General features: G+C 34.9%; 3 protein-coding genes and 1 pseudogene across 4 annotated transcripts; 3 read left to right on the plus strand and 1 right to left on the minus strand.

The window, feature by feature from the left end:
* Positions 1–4,883: 4,883 nt before the first annotated feature.
* Positions 4,884–5,564, plus strand: LOC140968576 (dehydration-responsive element-binding protein 1D-like; annotated as a pseudogene).
* Positions 5,565–9,366: 3,802 nt separating this feature from the next.
* LOC140968473 (uncharacterized) lies at positions 9,367–12,702 on the plus strand. Its single transcript, XM_073429432.1, has 4 exons — positions 9,367–9,778; positions 9,850–10,604; positions 11,626–11,749; positions 11,906–12,702. The coding sequence occupies exons 2-4, from the start codon at positions 9,897–9,899 to the stop codon at positions 12,469–12,471; spliced, it is 1,398 nt and encodes a 465-aa protein (XP_073285533.1). The 5' UTR covers positions 9,367–9,778; positions 9,850–9,896; the 3' UTR covers positions 12,472–12,702.
* A 460-nt stretch (positions 12,703–13,162) lies between these two features.
* Positions 13,163–16,195, plus strand: LOC140968436 (protein HOTHEAD). Of its 2 annotated transcripts, none has more exons than XM_073429378.1 (5): positions 13,163–13,331; positions 13,478–14,119; positions 14,326–14,717; positions 15,011–15,576; positions 15,666–16,195. In XM_073429378.1, exons 1-5 carry the CDS (start codon positions 13,238–13,240, stop codon positions 15,721–15,723), a joined length of 1,752 nt encoding a protein of 583 aa, XP_073285479.1. In that variant the 5' UTR covers positions 13,163–13,237; the 3' UTR covers positions 15,724–16,195. The 2 variants fall into 2 exon arrangements, with proteins under 2 accessions (XP_073285479.1, XP_073285478.1); XM_073429377.1 differs by having other exon boundaries at positions 13,173–13,331; positions 13,475–14,119.
* On the minus strand, positions 15,932–21,746 carry LOC140968435 (phospholipase D beta 1-like). Its single transcript, XM_073429376.1, has 11 exons — positions 21,595–21,746; positions 20,250–21,236; positions 19,655–19,768; positions 18,865–19,059; positions 18,307–18,555; positions 18,171–18,239; positions 17,928–18,075; positions 17,369–17,517; positions 16,863–17,033; positions 16,560–16,757; positions 15,932–16,413 (listed from the first exon to the last, which is right to left on the minus strand). Exons 2-11 carry the CDS (start codon positions 21,210–21,212, stop codon positions 16,120–16,122), a joined length of 2,550 nt encoding a protein of 849 aa, XP_073285477.1. The 5' UTR covers positions 21,213–21,236; positions 21,595–21,746; the 3' UTR covers positions 15,932–16,119.
* Positions 21,747–23,248: the final 1,502 nt, after the last annotated feature.

A 23,248-nucleotide genomic window follows, 5' to 3' on the forward strand; every position in this document is an offset into this window, starting at 1 on the left:
TGATTATTTTATATAAAGGAATAAAAGAGTTCTTACAAGTTTGGGTTTGAAAATGTAATTTTTTTTTATTTCTTAGGTAAAATTAGATAATTAGGCGTTCTCCTTCATTTTTATGAAATAATGGCATGTTTTTTTTTTATAAAAAAAATTGAAATATAATGGCATGTTTTATTATTGTTACTTAACATCCTATATCTTGTTAATATTTGTAATTTATAAGAAAATTTTGAAGTTCATTCGTATCTATGACGTTATAGTTTGAAAAATAAAAAAGTTTAAAATACTAAATCTTGTTAAATATGTTTATATGCAATTAAAATAACACATTTTGTGCCAGATATATTATATTTAGTGATATATGCTAATCAATGAAATTGTGTGAAGAAAAACATTCCTCTAAAATAAGATAATTGAACGTATATATTTAAATTATATAAAATCATCTAAATGAAACATGAATAAAATTTAACAAAGACAATAATTAGTTAAACAATTTTGATCAAAACATATGGAAAAGTAAAGCAAAAATATGCATGAATGTCAAAATAGATAGAACAGTCATTAACTACGGAATACAAACGAGTATGACAATTAAAAACAAATGGTCTATCATTCTTTTTAAGTTTGCGCAAGATGATCCAATTGCAAGTTTTTTTTTAATTTGTGATAAAAACTTGAATCATTAAACATTGTTTCAAGTTAAAGAGGTACTAAAGGATGGTAATAAATAAATAAAAATTGTAAGGGAAAAAACAAAAATACCAAAAAAGGACTTGACAAATGTTTTTTCAAACAATAATGATAATTTATTAAGACAAATCCTTGACAATCGTGATGGTCTCAACTGAGATCTCAACTTTACCGTCCCCATCCTAGCTCCTTTATGAAACATACTTCTTCCATCTCGGGCTATTATCCAATTTTAGTATCTCCTTGATCGGAATGCCCTTCGTCTCTGGAACCCATTTGATGATGAAGATAGTCATCTATACACAAAGAAGCGAAAAAGATGAACAACCCATACTTGAAGTCCAGGTTTGTTCGGCCAATCGAACCTCGAGCGGCAAGATTTCACTCAGCACTATTCATCTCAACGGCCTCATGACAGGCAAAACCAGCTATATATACATAGATTGCCATAAAATCATCGTTGCAATCGATTTCGACAGATCTACGAGGTTCTCATTTGTTCCAAACTATTTCTCAATGCATACTGTGATAAAAATCTGCATCAAATTTTTTTTTTTAATGTGATTAGAAATGATAAAAATTTCATGAATGAAAGACAAATGAATGAGCATTTGGAGGCCACCTTCTGAAAAAGTCTAGCAGATACGATAGATCCAAGTGATAACATAAAAATCAACGAAGCTTTGAGAAAAACAGATCAGATGATAAAAATCAGTGCAGGCACTGTAGCGACACCTAAACTAATAATATGTCACCCGTTTTCATGTCAAGCTGTGAAATAGTTCAAAGAGTGAGTAACAAGGATTCCAACGGTGATGGAGAGTTCGAAAGAGATATTCAATGCTCCACGGTATTTGCATGGAAGACAAATACAATAATGCAGACGTTAAAGTTCATGCATAAAGCACAATCCAACCAATGCCTAAACCAAGGAGTCAATGACTCCATATGAACTACGATTCTGGGAAAATCCATTGAGCACAACACCGACATGATCAATCATGCATGATGCAATAAGCTCTTTAAAAAGAAACAAATACTTCATGTAGCACCAATGAGACATGTAAAGAGAACTTTACATTGAATTTTGCGAGATACCATTACAATTCTTGGGCCGCCCATTTTTTTGACACACACAAATGTTTCAGAAAAACTATTGCACTAAAAAGGACGAGCCTATATATTTATTTATAAAAAAACCTCGGACGATATCAAATCCGATCTTTGATAACCACATATTCTAAATGTATTGTATAGTTTGGATAATGTATAGTTTTTTTTTAAAAAAATGACCATGTATTTATAATTTTTTTAGATTAGATTGTGGCTGATTTTTTTAAAAAATAAATTTCTTAGTTGAGATATATTATTAAATTTAACTCCAATACTTATAAAAACTAAATTTACAAACACACAACACATATATAGATGTACTAGTTATTATTAATAAAATTGTGTATAATAGATGGCCTTTATAGTCTCAAAAAGGGAACAAAATCCATTTTTTAAAGACTTTTTTAAACAAAAAAATTGAAAAATGTTTTCAACAAAATTTAGTTTCATTCCCACTCATCATAAAAATAATGTCAAGTAAAAAACTCTATAATGATAAGATTTAAACGTTAATACTCAACAAATTCTATCAAATCCGATCTTGTTATCACATCTCTTAATTTAACTGCATGATCTAAACTTATTAAACTTGATTTTTGAGAATTTGAGAGAAACGACATTGAACAAAACAGTGATAGTTAATTAATTAATGTCTTATCCCATAACAAACGATGTCTAATTGTCATTATGTATGTACACTTGTGTACTATATATACTAATGTAATGAATTTTATGTATGATGCATTAATTTATCTAAACATCATTTTTATTTAAAATTAATTATATTTTATAGATACACATGTATGTACCGCCCTATTTATAGGTGGAGTAGCTCTCTTTAATCTATAATTTTCTAGGAGCTGTCATGCTATGGTTCTCTATAATCTTGCATAATCTTCATAGTCTTTTAATAATTCTAGAGGCTTCCAAAATATTCTAGTATCTTTCAAAGAATTCCAAAATCTTCTTATCTTTCTAGAACATTCTAAATGCTTCTATACAATTCTAGAAATGTGTTTAACAAGTACTTATTCGTCGATGAATAAAATAACTTCTTCGTCAAAAAAATCACATTCGGATTTGTGAAATGAATATCAGATATAAATATTATTGGAAAGTATGAATTTCACACTTGAGATTTCAATAATATTTGCATGTCTACCGTAAGTTCTTAACAAATAGAAATAGGAACAAAAAGTAAAGAGGATGAAATAATTAAAATTATTATACTTTGGTGGCGCCGTTTGACTAAAGGAAAAAAATAGGTATTATGGTTGATATTAATTACACATCAATATAATATTTGGATAAACTAATGGTATATGACTAATATTTTATAAAATCTGAGCAAAAAATTAGACAAAATAATCAATCAATGTCTTATCATCTTCATTACACGGTTATTTATTATGTTGCATCGATTGAAGGCATTGGTGGAGTGTCTCGCCCTACATTGTATCTGTATATGAATATTTTATAATTTTAAAATAAATCTATAAAAAATTTAATTTGAGAAGATAACGTACTCGCTATACATATTAATTAATCATCAGTTCTTAAACATTTAAATCCATAGAAATCGTCATTAAAAAAAAACTATTTTAGAACTTGATTTTCTAGTACACTTATAACTAATTTATAACTAAACCAGTGGAGTTACATGATTTACAACTTACAAGTAATAAAAAAATCCACACGAAAGTGCACAAGTTGTAACCCGAAAATGAAATATATCCCTTCAGTCTGGATTGAGTGGCTTCCTTTTTAAATCGTTTTTAATAGTTGATATACGTTTTTATTCCAACAAATTAAATGATTTAGAATTTTTAAAAATAAAATAAAAAAATCAACACTATTTGACTACTAAATTTCATATGTCCGAGGTCGGATTTTATCTGGATACCACCAGTTATTTTAAAAGATTACTTAAATTTACTTAAAATAAAAAATTTAATTAAATTGATAATAATTTAAAATTATAAAATAAAAATTTAATTAAATTGATAATAATTTAAAATTATATATTAAAAATTAAAATTAAAACGTTATAACTTATAGTTTGTAAAGAATCATAAAATTAGTGTTTATGGTGTATCTAATTCGATTTTTTTTTAAAAAAAATCCTTTTTTAACTATCAGATAAAAAAAATCAACTTTTATTTAAACATAAATTCGGAAGAAAATAAAACCCCTCGATGTAGTCAATTTTTAAAATTATTTGACTTCGACAGTCAAACTTACTCAGCATCTCTTACAATGGCTTTACGTAGATCACTTATTTTATGTGAATCTCATAAATTTCAATGATATTGACTAATATTAATTTTCCAATTCACGACTTCTTCATTTTTCGTACTACTAGTCCGAGGTTGTTTCTTATGATATTTTGAAAATAAAAAAAATTCAAGGCTCTCTTTTTAAATTTAGTTTTTTGCTCTATTTTTAATTTTTTTTTAATGATAAAACAATGGTACGTCGGCTGCAGCAAATAATGTGTAAGTTAGGCTGTCATCCAAATTGAATACAATTTAGTTGAATTGACTTGTGTGGGGGAATATAGAGCCCACTCGTGTTCTATGACCCATTAATAATAAGTATATAGCTAAGTTTCTCCAGAAAATCAACTTATAGGTCTTTTTTATAAGATAATTTTACGGATTTTTATTCGTGAGATATGTCAATCTTGTCAATATTTATAATAACAAATAATATTTTTAACATAAAAAATAATATTTTTCATGGGTAACTCAAGTAAAATATATATACCTCGTAAAATTGAATCGTGAGATGATTTTATACGAATTTCTAAAAACTAAAAGGTGGTGAATGACTATGCAGTTTGTGATTTGTAAGAGTATTTTATGGATAATAAATATATAGTGTGTACGCACGTTTCTAAATTATTATTATCTCTACTATTAAAAGGCACGTTTCTAAATTATGGGTCCCAACTCCAGGTGTTATTTTCCTCATAAAGCTACAGTCGGACAATCCGTGTTCTCGCGTATATTACGTCCCACGTGAAGAATTTCCACCCGAAATACATAAATACTTGTTTTACAGTGTGCTCACTCTCAATCAATTCAAGTTCGAGATATAAATTTTCATACATAAAAAAGCTTCACATTTATGGAAATGGGTTCACCAACTTCGAGTACAGCTGTTCAGTCGGAAGAGTATGTGATTCTGGCTTCGAATCACCCCGAGAAACCAGCAGGGAGGAAGAAGTTTAAGGATATGGCTTGGGACTTATCCTACGGCTGAGATGGCGGCCAGAGCCCACGACGTGGCGGCTTTGGCATTGAGGGGGCAAACGGCTTGCCTTAATTTCGCTGACTCGGTATCGCTGTTGCGTGTTCCGGTGTCTATGGATCCTGAGGATATACGCAAAGCGGCGGTCGAGGCGGCGGAGAAGTTTCGACCTGGCACGGGACAAGGTGGCTGTGAAGAGGGGAGGAGTGAAGATCAGAATGCTGCTGAGAGTGGAAGGTTATGCGTCAGCAACGGGGCGGAAGTTAACGAATTTCTGTACGTGAATGAAGGTCTGGTGGATACTTTCGGAGTGGCGAGTGATGGGATTCTGGCGTCTCCGCCGCTATGCTTGGGGTGGAATTTATGTTGGGATGAGGTGGAAAGTGACGTTGAAGTGGAATTGTGGAGTTACTAATTGAATTCATTCCACTTTAGACATCTTTAATTAATATTTCCGTTAAGCCTATGAATTTTCAATTTGCGAAATTATTAATATTATTTTTAATTCACTAATATTAGCTAGTTAAAAAATTATAAGCATGGATACTTTTTAAATTTTTTTTTAAAAAAAATTATAAATATTTTTGAAATGGCAAAAACTTGTATGAGATGGTCTCACGGGTCGTATTTTGTGAGACAGATCTCTTATTTGGGTTATCTATGAAAAAATATTACTTTTTATGCTAAGAATATTATTTTTTATTGTGAATATCGGTAGGGTTGAACTGTCTCACAAATAAAAATCCGTGATACCGTCTCACAAGAGACCTATTCTTTTAAAATTTGAAGAAAAAAAAAACGTCATCTTTCACGGTTTACCCAATTTCGACATAATTAGTTGCACACACATTTATATGAATATTTGAGAAATGTTGTTATGTTAACTATTTTTTTCTTATAGAATTGGGGTTTGGTGTGAGATTTTTTCGTTTTGACGTAGCTCGAACTATGTATCATTCATAAATGTTTCCGTAGTATCGTATACTACTTACATAAATTGATCGATAATAAAATAAAAATAATAATTATAAAAATTTCAAAACTAAAAATATAATTTTTTTCCATCACCAAAACGGTGGAAGAGATCTTATTGGTGAATCATTTCGTGTTGATTGTGTGGCGTAGCCGGTGTTGTTTGCTTCATGGATCGTTTACACAATTTAGGACATATCTCGAATCATGCATATAATGATTACTGAATGATTGCCTGATGGTACGTCCAACTCCAGATTGTGCTCTGCTTCAAGTTTTATATTATTTTTAAATTTTGGTTCTTGGATTTGAATGCCGAAAATAAGCTTAGGGCATCTGCATCCATCCACATTAATCTATGTTATTAACTTTCCATCTCCTCAAAAATTATGGGGTCCACGAGTCACATATTCATTACATTAACACTTTCCCATTATTAACATACACTCACATTCATTTAATATCAACTTTCATTATTTATGGGTCCCACTGTCCACATACTCATTTTTTTTAATTTTAATTAATTCAATATCTTTCTAATTTTGTTAAATTTTTACAACAAATATTATTTAAAAATAAATAGTATTGTGAGAAAGCGTCGCACATAGCGACGGTTTGTGAAAAACCGTCGCAAGTAGCGACGGGTTTTGAGACACTGTCGCAAGTAGCGACGGGTTTCAATTTGCGACGGTTTACGAAAAACCGTCGCTATTTGCGAAATAATGCCGTTCATTCTGATAAATTTCTTGGCTGAGATGACAGCCAAGATTAATAATTCATGCACCCACATTGCTGCATGAATATTAATGAGTGTTAATAATCACCCATTAATGCACCAATGTGGGTGCCCTTCATCAGTTACCCAAATTATGAATACATTTTTTAAGAAAAAAAGAAATCACGATTCATGCATAAAACTTGGAGAATTCATAGGCGTTAAAATGGGGGGATATTTAGGAAAAGGACCCGATCAATATTTTTCTAAAAAAAAAAATGACATCTCCAAATATATGTAAAAATATATTGCAGAAAGTCATTTAAAAAAAATAATGATTGACTAGATTTATATATAAAAAAAATACCACGTGAAAATGTCGGCGTCATACGATTTTAGTGGAGGCAATGTTTGAATTTTAGGGGTCATACCTGTAATCATAAATATTTAAATGTCATCAATTAAATAAGTCGTAAATTGGTGCGGTCTAATTTAGAATAAGAATTGATTTAAAGATTTGATTATCATGCTTTTATTGTGTGAATACCATTTATGATATTTTTTATTTGTTGAGAGGTCAAATTAGAAATAGTGAGAATTTGTTTAATTATAAAAGAAGGTTATAGTCCCAATTTTGCATAACTTCGTTTAGTTTTGTTTATCATCGACAGAACTCTCTGGTTTGGAAGGAAAGCTGCAATATTGGAAACCATTACCCAAAATTGATTACAAAACCATGTATTCGGATTAGGACTGGGAAAAAATATCGAAATTTCGGTATACCTGATACTGATACCGAAAAACTATTATAATAAAATTATTTTGTTGTCATTGTGATGAGATTAACAAATTTTTTTAAAATTTTTTTCGGTATAGACGGTATTATACCGATGCCGTACCGAAACTGCGGTATACCGAATTTTTTTGTAAGAACAGTATGCAATTTATGTCATACCGAAATTTCGGTACTGTGGTATATGGTATTATTTAAAAAAATCTGTATACCGTACTGAACCAATCCTAATTTGGATACGCTTTCACAATTCTGATTATTATGCTTATGATTTCTTGAGAATTAAATAAAATTTGCGGATTTATGTGATGATATCTTTCAATCAATACAATTGTTTTTTTTTTCCATCACAAAATCATACTTAATGATTATATATACTAGATTGTGTGCTCTGTTTCAATTAAATTATGTTTAATTTTGATTCTTGTATACTAATTAATCAGTTACCCAAATTGTTCAAACAAATTTTTTTTGCATAAAACTTGGAGAATTCATTGGCGTGAAATTTCGGGGCAGTACGATTTCAATGGAGCGAAATCATACTTTGGGATCACACAGTGATAGTAGTAGTACTAGTAGTATATAAAATATATGATTATATTATAAAAATAAAAATTATAAATTACGGGAATTAAGAAAGCCGGCACTCCTGTGGCTCTATTAGCGACTACGTATGCTCCATTATTATATAGTGAAAATCAACATATTAAATATATTATTGTATATATGTATATAAGAAAAATTTAATTAAAGTAACCTCATAAATATTTTATTTGTATATATACTATAATAAGAACAATTCCCTGTCTTTATCTATGTTTTTAAATTTTTGAATAATTATATTACCTCTAATATAAAAAATAGTATAAAAATATTTTGTTATATTTATATTTTAATATAATCTCTAGAAATTCACACGAATATTGTTTTAACATAATTTTTTTTCATGTGTATGCATGCTTCACGTGCCTACGACACACATTTTTATTAATTAAACTTGTGTTATGTATAATAACTGACTTGGTTCGTTAACCTGGTATCAAACAAGTTGAATGAAAATGTTGACCAAAAAAAACTATCAATAAATAAAGAGAAAAACAACTTCTCCCACGAATCTAGCTTAAAAACCGCTCAAAAAGTTTCAAAAACTGTTTTTACCTGTTATGTTTTTTTTTATTAATAATAGGTTTTTTTTAGATGTTTTTACGTATATTTATTTATGAGATAGATAAATTATGTTTATATTTACAAAAAAAAAATAATAGTTTTGACATTAAAAAAAAATACAAATGACCAAAATACAATATTTATCTCAAAAAATTAGCTCGTGAAATCGTCTCACATGAATTTTTATATTTTATTAATGTGGTAACTTTTTAAATATGCAATTTTATACAGTTATCAACTATGATAGGTATAACAAAAAATGAATTTTTGCTCTAATATTTTAAGAAGTTTGATTTTTGTTTTTCTTTTTTCCTCGTCACGAAAAGGACACGAATAACAAAAAAACTACAACTCCTCCAACAAAATATTTATTGCAGTGTCTGGGGACTGTGCCAGCAAATAGCCTGATCTCATAATTAATTAATATATATCATAAAATAATAATATTACGTGAACCCCGCTAACTTGAGGTGTTTGCCGAGTCCGACCTAATAGATTTTCGACCACTGCATGTTTAATATTGATAAAATAAAACAAAAATCAATATAAAATTTACCCAATATAATTTATTTAATTAGTATAATTTATAAGTTATTAAATTAATCAAATGTTGAAGATTTCATGTGATTAAATTAATACAAGACTGACCCGAATTCAAACAAAATCATAAAAAAAAATTGAGATCCAAATTAAATCCCCCACATCAAGAACCATGCAAGCTCCTTCTTCTTGTCCTCCATCTACCTTGAAAAACCCACTGTACTATTCTCTCTCCTACATACGAGCACACGCAGTGATTAAATTAAATGGGTTTGCTTCAATTGTTATTGATAAATAATAAGCTAGCCTAGAGATCTTCACCAGAAGAAGAAGAAGCTGCCTCTCACTTTCATAGCCTCCTCCTTTTAAAAAGAGCCATCATTTGCATCTTGTTGATTTGCATTGATCATTATGTGCGAAGCTGACTCCGTCTGGGCGCTGCTGTGTGTTTTTGAATTTGTTTGCAGATAAGCTTAAAGATTTTGCATTATATTTGAAAATCAACTTTCAATAAATGCAGTCTGATTTCTGTAGAGGTAGCAGCTTTTAACGAAGCGTTTTGATTTCTCTCAGTTTGCTTCGTTCTAAATAGAAATTCTCGTTGCAGCTCAAAGGAGGAATTAAAAAAACACTGTTTTTTGCTCCTTTCTTCTCATGGATTACAAAAATATGAATGTTGGAGCCAGACCCTTGTCGTTGAAAGATTACTTGTTGGACGATATGAGTTCTTGCTCATCCAACGGCTTCGACTCCTTCCCTAGAAGACAATGCTGCACCACCGTACGATTCCTTCTCGATATCGAGCTAAAAGACCAGCAGCATCAACAGTATTCATATTTCAAGAAAAACCCACCAGCCCTACTGAAAAGCCCATCGAAATCCGCTCTCTCGGCGTTTCAGCACATCATCACCGCCATAAAGAGACTCCCCTTCGCCGCCGGGAGATCTTCGGAGGCGGACAAACCAAAGAATTCGATGCTAGCGCGAAGCATTTCGAAAAAGATCAACAAGAAGAGCACCACTTTCTGGAGGAGGAAGCCAAACGAGAAGGAGATCGGACGGATGAAATCGTTCGATGAGTTGCTCAAGGAGGATCCCGTGTCGTCGGATCGTTCCAAAATCTCCACAAACGATGGCTACGGTAACTGCCGGCCGGAGAGCGATATTGTTACTGCGGCGATGGAGGCATGTTCCAGCGGTAATCTGAAATTTACGGAGGCGGGGCAAAACGGCGTCGTAGAGGTTCCATTAAAGGACAATAAAGCGAGTAATGGCGAGACAATGGGTGTACCACAGAGTAATGTTCGGGGTGCCTCAACTACAAGCAGTGATGGGAGTGAGGTCAGCACCACCAACTCAAAGGTAACTCGGTCCCTTCTACCGCTTCGTTTGGTTGGAATTTTGATTTTCTATATCCACAAATTTTATTAATTTTTACAAATTGATTTTGATATTTGATAGCGACAAATTTCATTAATTCCAATATCGTGACAATTTTTATTTAAAAGATAGAAATTACATCGGTCTAAATTTAGGCTAATTTAAGAGGACTGATCGGGTCGGGTAGGACCGGATTGAAGTTTAACCTCTAATCAGGATTAGTTTTGGGCCCCGGTTTAGGTCCGCATTTGGGACGTATTAACTGACAAATTAGAATAATATTCCTAGCAATCAATCATACAGAGAGCGAGTTACAAGATATCTTATAATAAATGAGCAAGCTGATATTTGAATTTATAGCAGAAACCCCACTTCTTACAATAATCTTTGATTTTTATTTGTGCATGCATGCATGTGGTCCCTACAAATCTTAGTCAATCCATGGTCAAATCACCTCTCAATGGATGTCTCAGTTAGGTGTCCAGTCAGAGTCTCAGTCCAAGACAATAATACTTGAGCTGGGATTAAGATTGTGTACTTCCAGCTGGTTGTGTTGGACTCGAACTCTGCTTTTTGATCGAGTGCGAACGTACAGGTGTGAGGTGTTGGTTGGCTAGCTTGCAGTTCTCACCCATGCCAATTAGACTGAAACTGTGCTTTTGCAAAATGGTTGAACTTATAGTTTTCTAGTAACAGTAGATTTGCGACGGCCTTTGAGCTTGTGCACGATGAACATTGTTGTCATGGTAAATGTCAAATAAGGGGGTGCAGGGGTTGGATATACGGGTTGACTGAGATCAATATGGTGTAACACATTCGAAGAGAATTGAATATAGATATCTATATATATAGATCGACTTATGTGATCCTAAATCAACATATTGATTGTGACAAAAATTAAGCCAAGCTACTAGTTTCTTGATCCATTTATTTATTTAGCTTTTGAAAAAATCAAGCCAATCCTTTTTTTCCCCTCATATTTTATTGAAATGATAAATAACAGGAGAAGCTATGGTCGACCGAAGAGAAGGAACAGTTGAGTCCAGTATCTGTGCTGGACTGCCCATTTGATGATGAAGATGACGAGGTCTCGTCCCCTTACCGACATAGAGTCGCTCATGTAGAAGGTGAATCAATCTCCCTACCTTCTGTTACGTGTTATACATTTTACGCGTGTGAATCACCACTCACAGATGACATACAAGGTGTAAAATTATTGGTGGACATCTCATACTAGATCAAGCTATAGGTTCTAATGAGAAAACTGTGTTTCATATCTTCAGAAAACAAGAAGAAACTCATGAAGAAGATTCAGCGGTTTGAGTCACATGCTGAACTTGAGCCATTGAACTTAACTGAACGATTTGCTTTACAGACAGAATCTGATAATGAATCACCTGAATGGCCTCAGCAATGTCCTTACGAATCAAACATCGGTAAATTCACCTCAGAAATAGAGGAAAAAGAAGTAGTAGACGAAAACAATAATAAGGCGTTGGAATTACTTCATCACTTCAAGCACAAACACCCATCAAATGACCCCAAAACGACGACTGAGAAGCTGGTTTTGGATTTCTTCAGAGAACAAGTAACAAAGGCACGTGGTAAACAAGGTGTATCTTCGTGTGATAAGGAACTATTGGAGGAAGTTGAAGTTTGGATCAATGGACAAAACCCCCACGAGCCATTTCTTGGATGGGAGGTGAAGACGAATAGACAATCTTACATTAATGACATGGAAAAAGATGGGAATTGGAAAACATTGGATCAAGAAAATATGGAAGTAGCTTTGGAGTTGGAAATCGAGATATTTAGTACACTGTTGAATGAGATGTTGGGAGCTATGTGAAACTAAGATGACATTTTGAGTGGAAATAAATCAAGGAAATCAAACTCGTGGTTGTTTTCGTCATTCTGATGCCGGAACGGAGATGGCTGGAATGACCAAGGCCACCTTGAGGCAAGCTTGGAAAGATTTATTTATTTTACCTTTTATGTTGTGTATTTGAACGTGAATTGTGAGTTTTTTTGTTTGGGATTAACTGTTTCTTCGATTAAATGTTCTCAGTGCAATTTAAGATTCGGCATCTCAAATATGATTATATATGCATTAATCGCCACCCTAAGTTAGGAATTTGACACCAATAGCACCACAAAATTTTGAATCTTGATATAATTAGTCCATGAACAATATCGAGTCTTGAGATAAGTTTTGATTTCTAGCCTGAAATTCAATCAATTAGGAGAAAACTAAGTTGAATTATACAGAAATAGCATGATTGGGTGGCGTATATTTCCAAGAACGCCAAAAAAGTGTTATCAGACGACAAAAGCTCATTAATGATGTTTGGTTAGAAAGCTATGACCTTTGGTTTCACAAATTGTACATCTTCTTGAAGTTGGTTCTACATTATAGCTTCACTTGTCCAAGAGTCCAATCTTGAAAGAATCTTTTTGCCCTCAAAGTTTTTAGCCATCTAATTCGTTGGTTCCTCCAAGAAACTCATCGTGTCTATATATACAAAGAGGTAAGTTGAGAAACATTACAAATCCATATACCCTTTACATTACAAATCGAGAGTTGTTTTTTGTCTTAGGGAATTTAAGGATCAAAGATGAGTAAATTCATGGGATTTTGTACGAAGAGATTGCTGTGTTTTGCATTTGCTGGAATTGTTACCTTCTATGGATTATGTTCATCTGAACAAGGTACAACCTATTTGAAACATTTGTTCTTTTTGATGCATTGGAAATTTCTTGCATTAATCTGTATATGTAAGGTAAAAATTTCCAAAAATAATTAATAAATGAAGCTCTAAATTTAATAAACTCATTTTACCCGAGTCAATTAGTAGGACCCGCATACAGTTTTATTGAACAAGGAACCTCGGCTCCAGCAGTCTCTTACTACGACTACATCATAATCGGCGGAGGCACAGCCGGCTGTCCGCTTGCCGCCACACTCTCTCACAACGGGACCGTCCTCCTCCTCGAACGCGGCGGCTCACCTTACGGAAACCCAAACATCACCAACCTCTCGGCCTTCGGCCGAGCCCTCTCCGACCCCGACCCTTCCTCCCCTTCCCAACGCTTCATTTCCGAAGACGGAGTCATCAACGCGCGTGCCCGCGTGCTGGGAGGAGGAAGCTGCCTGAACGCCGGATTCTACACACGCGCCGCCACGGATTACGTGAGGGACGCCGGATGGGACGGTGCTCTGGTGAACGAGTCTTATGCTTGGGTGGAGAAGGAGGTGGCGTTTAAGCCGCCGATGAAGCAATGGCAGTCAGCGGTTAGGGATGGTCTGTTGGAGGCTGGAGTGAACCCTTACAATGGGTTCACGTACGATCATGTGATCGGGACTAAAATCGGCGGCACCATTTTTGATGCCCAAGGCCGCCGCCACACGGCAGCTGATCTTCTAACGTATGCCAATCCCAGTGGACTCACTGTGCTGCTGCATGCTTCTGTTCATAAAATCTTGTTCAGAACCAAAGGTATTAAAGTACACTCCCTTATCAACTGCTAAATAAAATTCTTGGTTAACGTGATGCTATACTTGGGGTAATTCTTGGTTGGTTCGGCACGATCCTTCATCAATGTTACGTTATTTTTCATATAATTCAATGCATTGGTCAACCAAAGTTAGGGTATGGTCGAATAAATCGAAGAAATTTCCAACTTCAACACCTTTATGCAACAGGGAAAGCGAGGCCCATAGCTCATGGAGTGGTATTCACAGACGCTTCAGGGAATAAACACATGGCATACTTAAAAGATGGGCCTAAAAATGAGATAATATTATCAAGTGGGGCTCTTGGAAGCCCACAACTATTGATGCTTAGTGGAATAGGCCCAATGGATCATCTCATGGCCCATAACATAACATTGGTATTGGACCAACCTTTGGTGGGCCAAGGCATGTCCGACAACCCCATGAACGCGATATTTGTGCCTTCACCTAATCCGGTCGAGGTCTCCCTTATTCAGGTGGTCGGGATCACGCCTTTCGGGAGCTACATAGAAGCCGCCAGTGGAGAAAACTTTGCAGGCGATGGCAGTTATCGACGTGACTACGGGATGTTTTCTCCTAAGGTACAACATTTCATCAATTTTTTGGTACGGTGGTGTGTTTCCTTTGTGCTTAACCACTAAGTGGACCTCTAGCCTATAAAAAAAAATTCCAACTATTTGGTCACCCTCTAATGTAGCTAGTCAAACATGTATTTTATGTCTTCTCAAAACATTTGAAAAAGCAAATGGAAATACAATAAGAATAAATTGACTTTACTAGTTGTCAAATGCTTGTGATAAGTGAGATACTTTGTTTGGCATTTTGCTTAGTGTCAATTAACAAATAACAAGTGCAAGTGAACAAAATAATTCAGATTGGGCAGCTCTCCACGGTTCCACCAAAGCAAAGAACCTCAATAACTTTGTCCCGAGCCATCGCTGCCATGGAAGCCCTCGACCCTGTCGCCTTCAGGGGCGGGTTCATCCTTGAAAAGGTCATGGGCCCCATCTCCACGGGGCATTTAGAACTCAGAAACAAGAATCCAAATGACAATCCAATCGTCACATTCAATTACTTCAAGCATCCCCAAGACCTCCAAAGATGTGTAGATGGCCTAAAAGTCATTGAAACCGTGATCGAATCGAAGGCGTTTTCCCAGTTCCGATACGATTATCTTTCTCTTCCGACACTCCTTAACATGACAGCCAATGCACCAGTGAATATGCTGCCCAAACATACCAACGTTTCAACATCGTTGGAGCAGTTCTGTAAGGACACAGTGATGACAATATGGCATTATCATGGGGGATGTCAGGTTGGAAGAGTGGTGGATTCTGAGTATAGGGTTCTTGGAGTCGATGCCCTGCGGGTTATCGATGGATCGACCTTTAATTATTCACCCGGAACAAATCCTCAGGCCACTGTTATGATGCTGGGAAGGTAATAGTTTGATTAGAGCTTGTTGAGTATTGAACTTCGTATGTTTTCTGGATAAATTTTGTTGGTGTTTGTGTTCGTGTTTGTTGCAGGTACATGGGAGTGAAAATATTGGAGGAGAGATTTGGAACTGATAAATTAAAAGATTGATCATTTGTTTTTTTTTTTTTTTTTAAATATTTCTTGGGGGATACAACAATGTGGATGCACACATGTCTTCCAGTAATAAAGCGTACTTGGATTTAATTATGGTTTAGTTAAAGGCTACCTTCAAGCTTGTCTCCACTTCACTTTTCATGCACGAGCAATAATTATCTCAGATTTTAGTGAAGCAAAAAGAAGTAAAATTTATTAAAGATAATACAACATCTACGTATTGTTACAAACAACTCAGACTCATCTCATTAAATATCAAGATATCACAACCTGAAAATTTCGGGGGGAGGGGATTGAAAAAATAATTAATTACTCAACATCTTTTATAGTTAAATTGAAAATAAAATATCGGTCATCCTCACAAAGGCTTCACATCATACTAGTAATTGATCAAATCGTGAGATTTTCTTGAATTCCGGTGAAAGTCCCAATTATCTTGCCACCCATATCGGGGAATGTCTCGCAGCCAGGAAGAGGCTTAACTTGCCCCATTCTATCAACCTCAACTGGATATTTCAGTAGATGTCCTCTCATTTCACTATTTTCATTACCTGCAAACTGTTTCCAGTTATGCTCACCCATCCATCTTATGCGTCGAGCACATTCCAAGCTCTCTGGTTGCTCAAAGCATGGCTCTAAAGTACCCGTGTGTTCAGCCCAGAGTGACATCCGGTACCCATAAATCTGTAGGGAAAAGTTAGAGACTTTCTGCGTGATGTTCTCAAGAAAGTTGATGATTAACTACCATTACTAACCGAGTTAGTAGTTGAACCATAAAGTACATAAAGATACGTGTTGTTTCCTGTAAGTTCTAACTTCTAAGGGTTCACCTGTCCGCGAGGATTAGCATGTCGGCTTGCCCAAGTATAATTTGGCTGGTATGCACCCATTGCGATTTCACTGTCCCTCGTGCCTTCTAAAGATCGTTGATTGATGTTAGCAGAACCAATTATCACATACTCATCGTCAACTATCATTCCCTTTGAGTGGACATAGATCATAAAACGTCTGTTTTTCCGAGTTAGCACCTTCAAAAAGAGTGATACAGGATATTTAGAAGTCAGGCGCAACTGGCTAGAAGCAAGAATATGATGAAGCAGTGTATAGCTAGTCAGCGATCAAGAAAAATGTACTTGTGGAGAATTTGAAGATGCTTTTGTGTCCGAGATGCTTCCATTGTCTCCTGCTTCACGATTGCCGAGACAGAAGAAATTCAAATAATCCTGGGGTTCGTAATCTCTGTCGAGCCCCATCTCTTGTAAAGCTTTGTAGATGGTTTCATACATCATTTGCATCGTATTATACTGCATGCGCGTGAAATTTTGCACTAACATATATTAACCTACGAAACTATAGTTGCCATATCTCACATAAGCACAAACTTGTGAAAAATACAGCTTTTAACATGATGTTTTTGGTTTCAGTGCTTGTTTCTGATCCTTTATTTTCTAATACCAAACAATATTAATATGTAAGTCTTGAATATTCCATTTGAGCAGATAGTCCCTGGTTTTCAGCTTATTCCGAAGCATGTTAAGTATTTAACTATAGTCGGCGAACCTCCCACATTGAGCTTTTGGTGACAATAGTATATGATATGAAAATTCGGACCTGGTCAGGGCCCTGAGTCATGATATACCTGCCAAAAAAGAATCCTTTGAGTTGGAGTACCGGTAGGAACTCCTTCCGGCCACATTGGGACAATAATGTACACAGAAAATCTCTCCCTTGCTCTAATTTTGTTTGCAATCTTGAGAGCAATTTCCATAGGAATTAAATTATTTGCACCTGAAATTATAAAGCACTTTCCGTTAGCTGTTCTTTCATACTAAAGAAAGAGGAAGAATGGAAAATTTCACCCTTCAGCACATCACAGAACCTATCAAGTAAGTTACATTTTGTACGATAATCTCTATTTCAGTCCTTTCGTTCGGTCATTCAAAATTTCGACCTATGATTGCAAAAAGTAAAATTAAATTAGCTCCCATGAGTTTAGGCTTGATGACAATGCGATTTTCCATAATTATGACCAACCTAAGAGAGTATCAAAGATAACAATGCAACTGATTTTTGAGAAAATCTTGTCAAGAGCATATATTATCGTGTTAATTCAAACCACAAGGAAGGTTTCCATATTATTATCAAGTGTAAGGGGTATCAATGTAGGCCATGTAGTTGAATGGATTTGAGTTCCTCACCTAGGTCCTTATAATTAGACCAATTGAAAGATGATCCAACGAAGTACTGGTTCTCGATGTATATGAAATGTTGTGCCGCACGTATTGCTTTTACATAAGCTGTGTGTATGCTCATGTCTATCAGTACATTCTTCCCACATACCAAGTTCTGTTTCAATGCAAGAAAAATTCATTCATTACAATCATAAAACCGAGACCGCTCCGAAAGGTGGAAGAGAACAAAGAAACAAGAGATTATGTTACCATCTGTGAAGCCTCTTTTGGATCCTTGGGGAAACCTTCAACGGAGTTGGAGTCTATTGAACGAAAAATCTACAGCACGGACAAAATTCAGCACCAGAAACAAAAATGAAACTATATGGCCTCATTGAGGCGATACCTGAGTGTGCCATATCTCTTGATCATTTAAACTTAGGCAGGAAGCCTCGTCGATTCCCAATATGTCTGGAATTCTTTCAAGCTGTAGTAAGGAGTCATCATGCGAAGCTTTCATTTTTTGAATCCCATGACGCTTTGAGGCGATGTCCCAACGCTCCTTAAAGTTTTTTAAGACATCATATGCAGCTGGACCATCAATTCTGCAGTGCAAATCGTGCCATGGCTCTCTTGGACAACCAACAGCAGGCCCCTATTTAGTTACAAAAAATGCATTCAAATGGTGATAAAATGGAACTGTAGAAACAAAAGAATTCACAACCGAGCCATTTTTAACCATCCAAATATCGCATTATTCAAAGAAGCTACGTCATCATTATTACTTCAGGAAAAATGGTATTTCTTTCTGTTACATCTTAGATTAATTTGTGTTGTTGATAAACCATAAGACTATTCATCATAACGAGCACTTATGGAAAGAACAAGGAAAAAGAACACTTCAAATGTCATGAAGAATAGAGGACACCTATTTGAACCGACAAAGACTTCAATATGAAAATACCGCAAAATTGGGATTATGATAATCATCCTTGTGAACTGTTTGCAATGTGCTAAAGACCGGGTGTTGTTGGGTATCGTATCTTCCTTTGCATAGGTCAAGGCCTCCAACAAATGCCATGATCTTTCTCCTATAATTACCAGCATCGACATCTACTATAACACTTTTTTGATGATGAGTGTATATTGTTCCTGTTTCCTGATGTCCAAAATCAAAAGTAAATCATTCCACATTCTAATTCTAGGGGGAAAAATTTACAGGTCAAACTCAAGCAGAGAGGGCTGCCCTCAGAAAGTTGCTCTGTAGGGATACGTAAGTATACATGTATGATATAACATTGACATATTCTTGCATGAAATAATATTTACAGTAAAATCAATCCTTTTCCAGATAACAAAACCAAACATAAATCAAATGCATGCCCTGATACATTTTTTCAAAACTATTTTCCAGAAAATGTTGAAAAGAAAATCCAACGTAGCTGAGCTTCCTCTCATCTATCAACTGTATTAACTTTAGCATGCATTAAATAAAAACAGGCAGATCACAGACGCATACTAATGCACGTGAGCAGTTCACTAGACACAGATACTATAGATCCCTTTTGTTAAGAAGGCATATAAAATGAAATTCTCGTTCATAATTGATGACACAATGGGCATAAAGCTGTGAATAAAATTCCAGAGTATTATTTGCAGCGAGACGACTAGTACAAGAAACTAGGGGCCTTTTGCAGAAAGACTCTTTAATTAGGTCTATTATCTCAGGGAAGAGAATGCAAAGTCGAATTTACCTGTTTTTTTGCCCAGCTACCTTTTACAGCTGATCTTGGACACAATAGCACTTGCACAGATGAATGCTTGAAATAACGACGTGTTTCTTCATCGCTTGTATTCATTACACCATCCTAAATGTCAATAAAGAAAAGTGTGACCATAAAAAATCCATCTTCTAATCAGAGGTTAAGTAAACTCGAGATGTGGTTTTTATTTGAACCGAAAATTTGACAAGTAACCTTGGCAAACAAACTTTAAAAGTCAACATCATGAGCTCATAAACATTTTTTATGCAACAGCTCTGCAATGTCCCTACAGTTATCAGTTATTGCACCACAAATATTACACCATTTACAAGTTGTCAAGTATACATACCAAGAGCAGATGGTCAAATAAATGTTTTGTCATTTAAGCACATATAAGAAAGTCAAATGAAATAGGGAATCCATTCTTGGGTCTATAACAAATATTAAAGTTCAAACTGGTATTCAGAATACTATAATGCATTTGGTGTCCATTTATGGAAACTGCACTTTGTCAAATGATGCCAAAAAACAAAATGTATTCTGAATCAGATCAGTTACGATGAAAAGTAAAATAAACTGTTCTTACAGTTTTATAGCCCAATATGCTCGTAGAAGTAGGATCATCCCATACAAGGAGCAGTACCCTCACGCCTTCTTGAGACTTGTCTTTCAAAAGCTGGCCCAAAGTGCTATTTTTCACATTAGGATCATCCCTCACAAGTTCAACTAAGTGGTAAACAGACCACCCTGTGATGTAAACTAGGCGACGAGCCTGGCTAATTGCATCATAAATATCACGCCAACAATGTCCATGTTGATAAAGCCTACCATCAGCCAACCACAAATTAGGAAGAGTAGCATCATTTGCATGAGCATCTTGATACAGAGTGACCGTTCCTCCTCTCCTGAGTGGAAAATAAGTACCGGGCACACCCTGATATGAGAGATCTGATCCCACTCCACCGTGGTAAAGGGGTACCCTCTCCATTGGTATATATTGAATCGATAGACTCAGAACAGCCCCTGGATTGCATGGCTTCCCGTTTTCCCCTATTATCGGATAAGTACCCTCGATTCTCGCTCCTAAGAATAGCTGTTCTGCAGGGATTCCAACAGCTCCAATTATCTGAGATCCCACGACATCACTATCTTTAACCACAAAGTGTACCTCAGCTCCGTAATGTGCTACTGGAACATAAAAATGCTGCGTCCAGACGGGGTTCTCATTGTTGCTAATCACAAAAGTCCTACCAACTACAGCATTAGATATCGCAATTGTAACGTAAGGGTCACTGGTTATCTTAGTGGGCATGGCTCCTTCAACTTTGCTCATGAACCTTCCAGATAATCTCCCAAACATATCACCTAGGCTCTTGTGAAATAAATCCATGTTTGGAAGATTCTTCGCCTCCTTCACCCAAATATCCAAATTCCCATGCATCAATAACACCTTAAGTGACCCTGTAGAGGTCTTAAAAGGCACAGGTTGTACACCTTGGCCATGCTGTGAGCTCTCGGACATTGAATCAGAATAAGTTAAGTGGGCCATGATAAATTTTCCGCACCTGAATTCCTGGAAAGATCTACTATTGTCTTCAAATGGAATTTTGAACCGGTGGAGGAATTAAAAAAATGAAGAAAATTTGAAAGTTCCTCAAATTATGGTCCCAACAGAAATCAAAATTCAACCTTCATACACAATATGTTCAATAATGTTGCAAAAATGCTATCCGATAATCACTGTAATTTCAATCTAAAAAATGCATCGACTCATGGTCCAAATGACAGCTTACAGAAAATTGAAGAAAAATATAACTTCTTACTGATCATAAAGAAGAAAAAACTAGACCATACAGCAGATCAAGGATCTGAGAAAAAATCTTGCAAGAGCCACAAAGTCAAACCACAGATGGTTAGGAACTCCCACCTACCCTGATAACTAACCGGAACTTTGGAACAAATTCTGATAATTGGACAGCTCTGAAAGATGTTCGGCTCGGAAATATGATATCTTACCTGCGTTTAAAGACTTGAGAAGGGAAAAGGTAAAGACAACAATTGCATGAGGTAAGAACTAAGAACCCAATACATACCTTTAATTAACAGGAAGATGAGTCAACTTGATTAAATCTTTCAAGTAAGCCAACTGGTGGAATCTTCCACGAATAATTAAAGCGAAAAATTATTAAAAAAATAAATTCTTGGAAAGAGGGACCAACCCAGAGTTGGTTTCCAATTGGGTCCTAGAAAAGTATCATGTACATTTGAACTACCACATCAATTGTATGTACATATACTGCATAAAAAGAATAGTCTTGCCAACAAGCTTCCTGGAGAGGAAGTACACAAATTTGGGAATTTTCTCTGCTGTGAATCCGGCATTGGAAAAAAAAAACTGGTCGAGTTTCTTGAGTTGATCGCAAGAAAATGACATAAAGGAAAAATTCAAGATAAACTCGAGGATTGCATTTATGCCGGCGTTGAAAACGTTTATTTAATAATAATAATAATATTGGTTTTGAAATTTGTGACAACTCATATTTCAAGTACAGAACTTTATACGAAATTTCGGGATTATTCATTAACCATTATATCCTTCTAAGTAATTCTTAGAGATAATTCTAATTTTAAGTTAGAATACATTAATTAAAAATTCATGGTTGATTATTTCATTATCTCTCTCTCTCTCTTTTTTTAGAATAAAACATATCATAAACACTAGGAAGAAAAGTCTCGAGTTGCAAAGGAATTAAGCCACAAGGGCAATGAGACCGTCTATCCATTCTGAATTAGAAGACAACGAAAGAGCTTTCTTGCCAATAGACGAGCCTCTCCCATTAGCCGTCCTCTTGTGATGGAGCGATAAAAATGGAACCTGTTCGATCATAGATCGGATTTCTAGAGCCAAAATGCCATCTGATCCCTTCTTCTACAAAACATTGGAAAACCTTTGCTTCAGACAGAAATCCATATCCAAGCTGGTATAGCCGTCAATTCCAATCCTTTAGTCGAATCTTGATGTCGAATGCATCAAGCTAACGCACCCCAGCTACTCCTTGATCATCCTTCACCAACCCCAACACTAAATCGATTCATCGTATCCAAACTTATATCAACATCCAATCTTAAATTAAATTTGTCAGGATATTTCATTATCTTATGGTTATATGAATTGGCATTTCGAAAATGAGAATGGTCTTAAATAAGTTCGTAAGATCAGTCTACAGTAAAAAGGACAAACTCAAAATGAGATATTTTCATTAAAATAATATTATTTATACTGGTGTGGGTTGCCTAATGTATGTCTAATAATACAGCCTACTAAAAGTTTTGAGTATATGATATTTGAGAAATGTTTGCAATTTTTTTAAAAATAATTTTTTAATGATCACTTAAAAAATCAATTTTATGTGTTTTTTAGCCACATGTTTTGTGTTAATTTTTATTTAATTTAATCCAAATCTCAAAGTTGGTCACACGATGATTTTGATACTTCAACATTGATTCTAATATTTCGATAAATAAATTAAAAATAACTTCATACAGTATTGGCCTGCAATAATTTTGAAGATAAAGTATCCAATT

Source organism: Primulina huaijiensis, unplaced genomic scaffold (genome assembly GCF_012295235.1).
Source record: "Primulina huaijiensis isolate GDHJ02 unplaced genomic scaffold, ASM1229523v2 scaffold37281, whole genome shotgun sequence".
Classification (NCBI taxonomy): domain Eukaryota; kingdom Viridiplantae; phylum Streptophyta; class Magnoliopsida; order Lamiales; family Gesneriaceae; genus Primulina; species Primulina huaijiensis.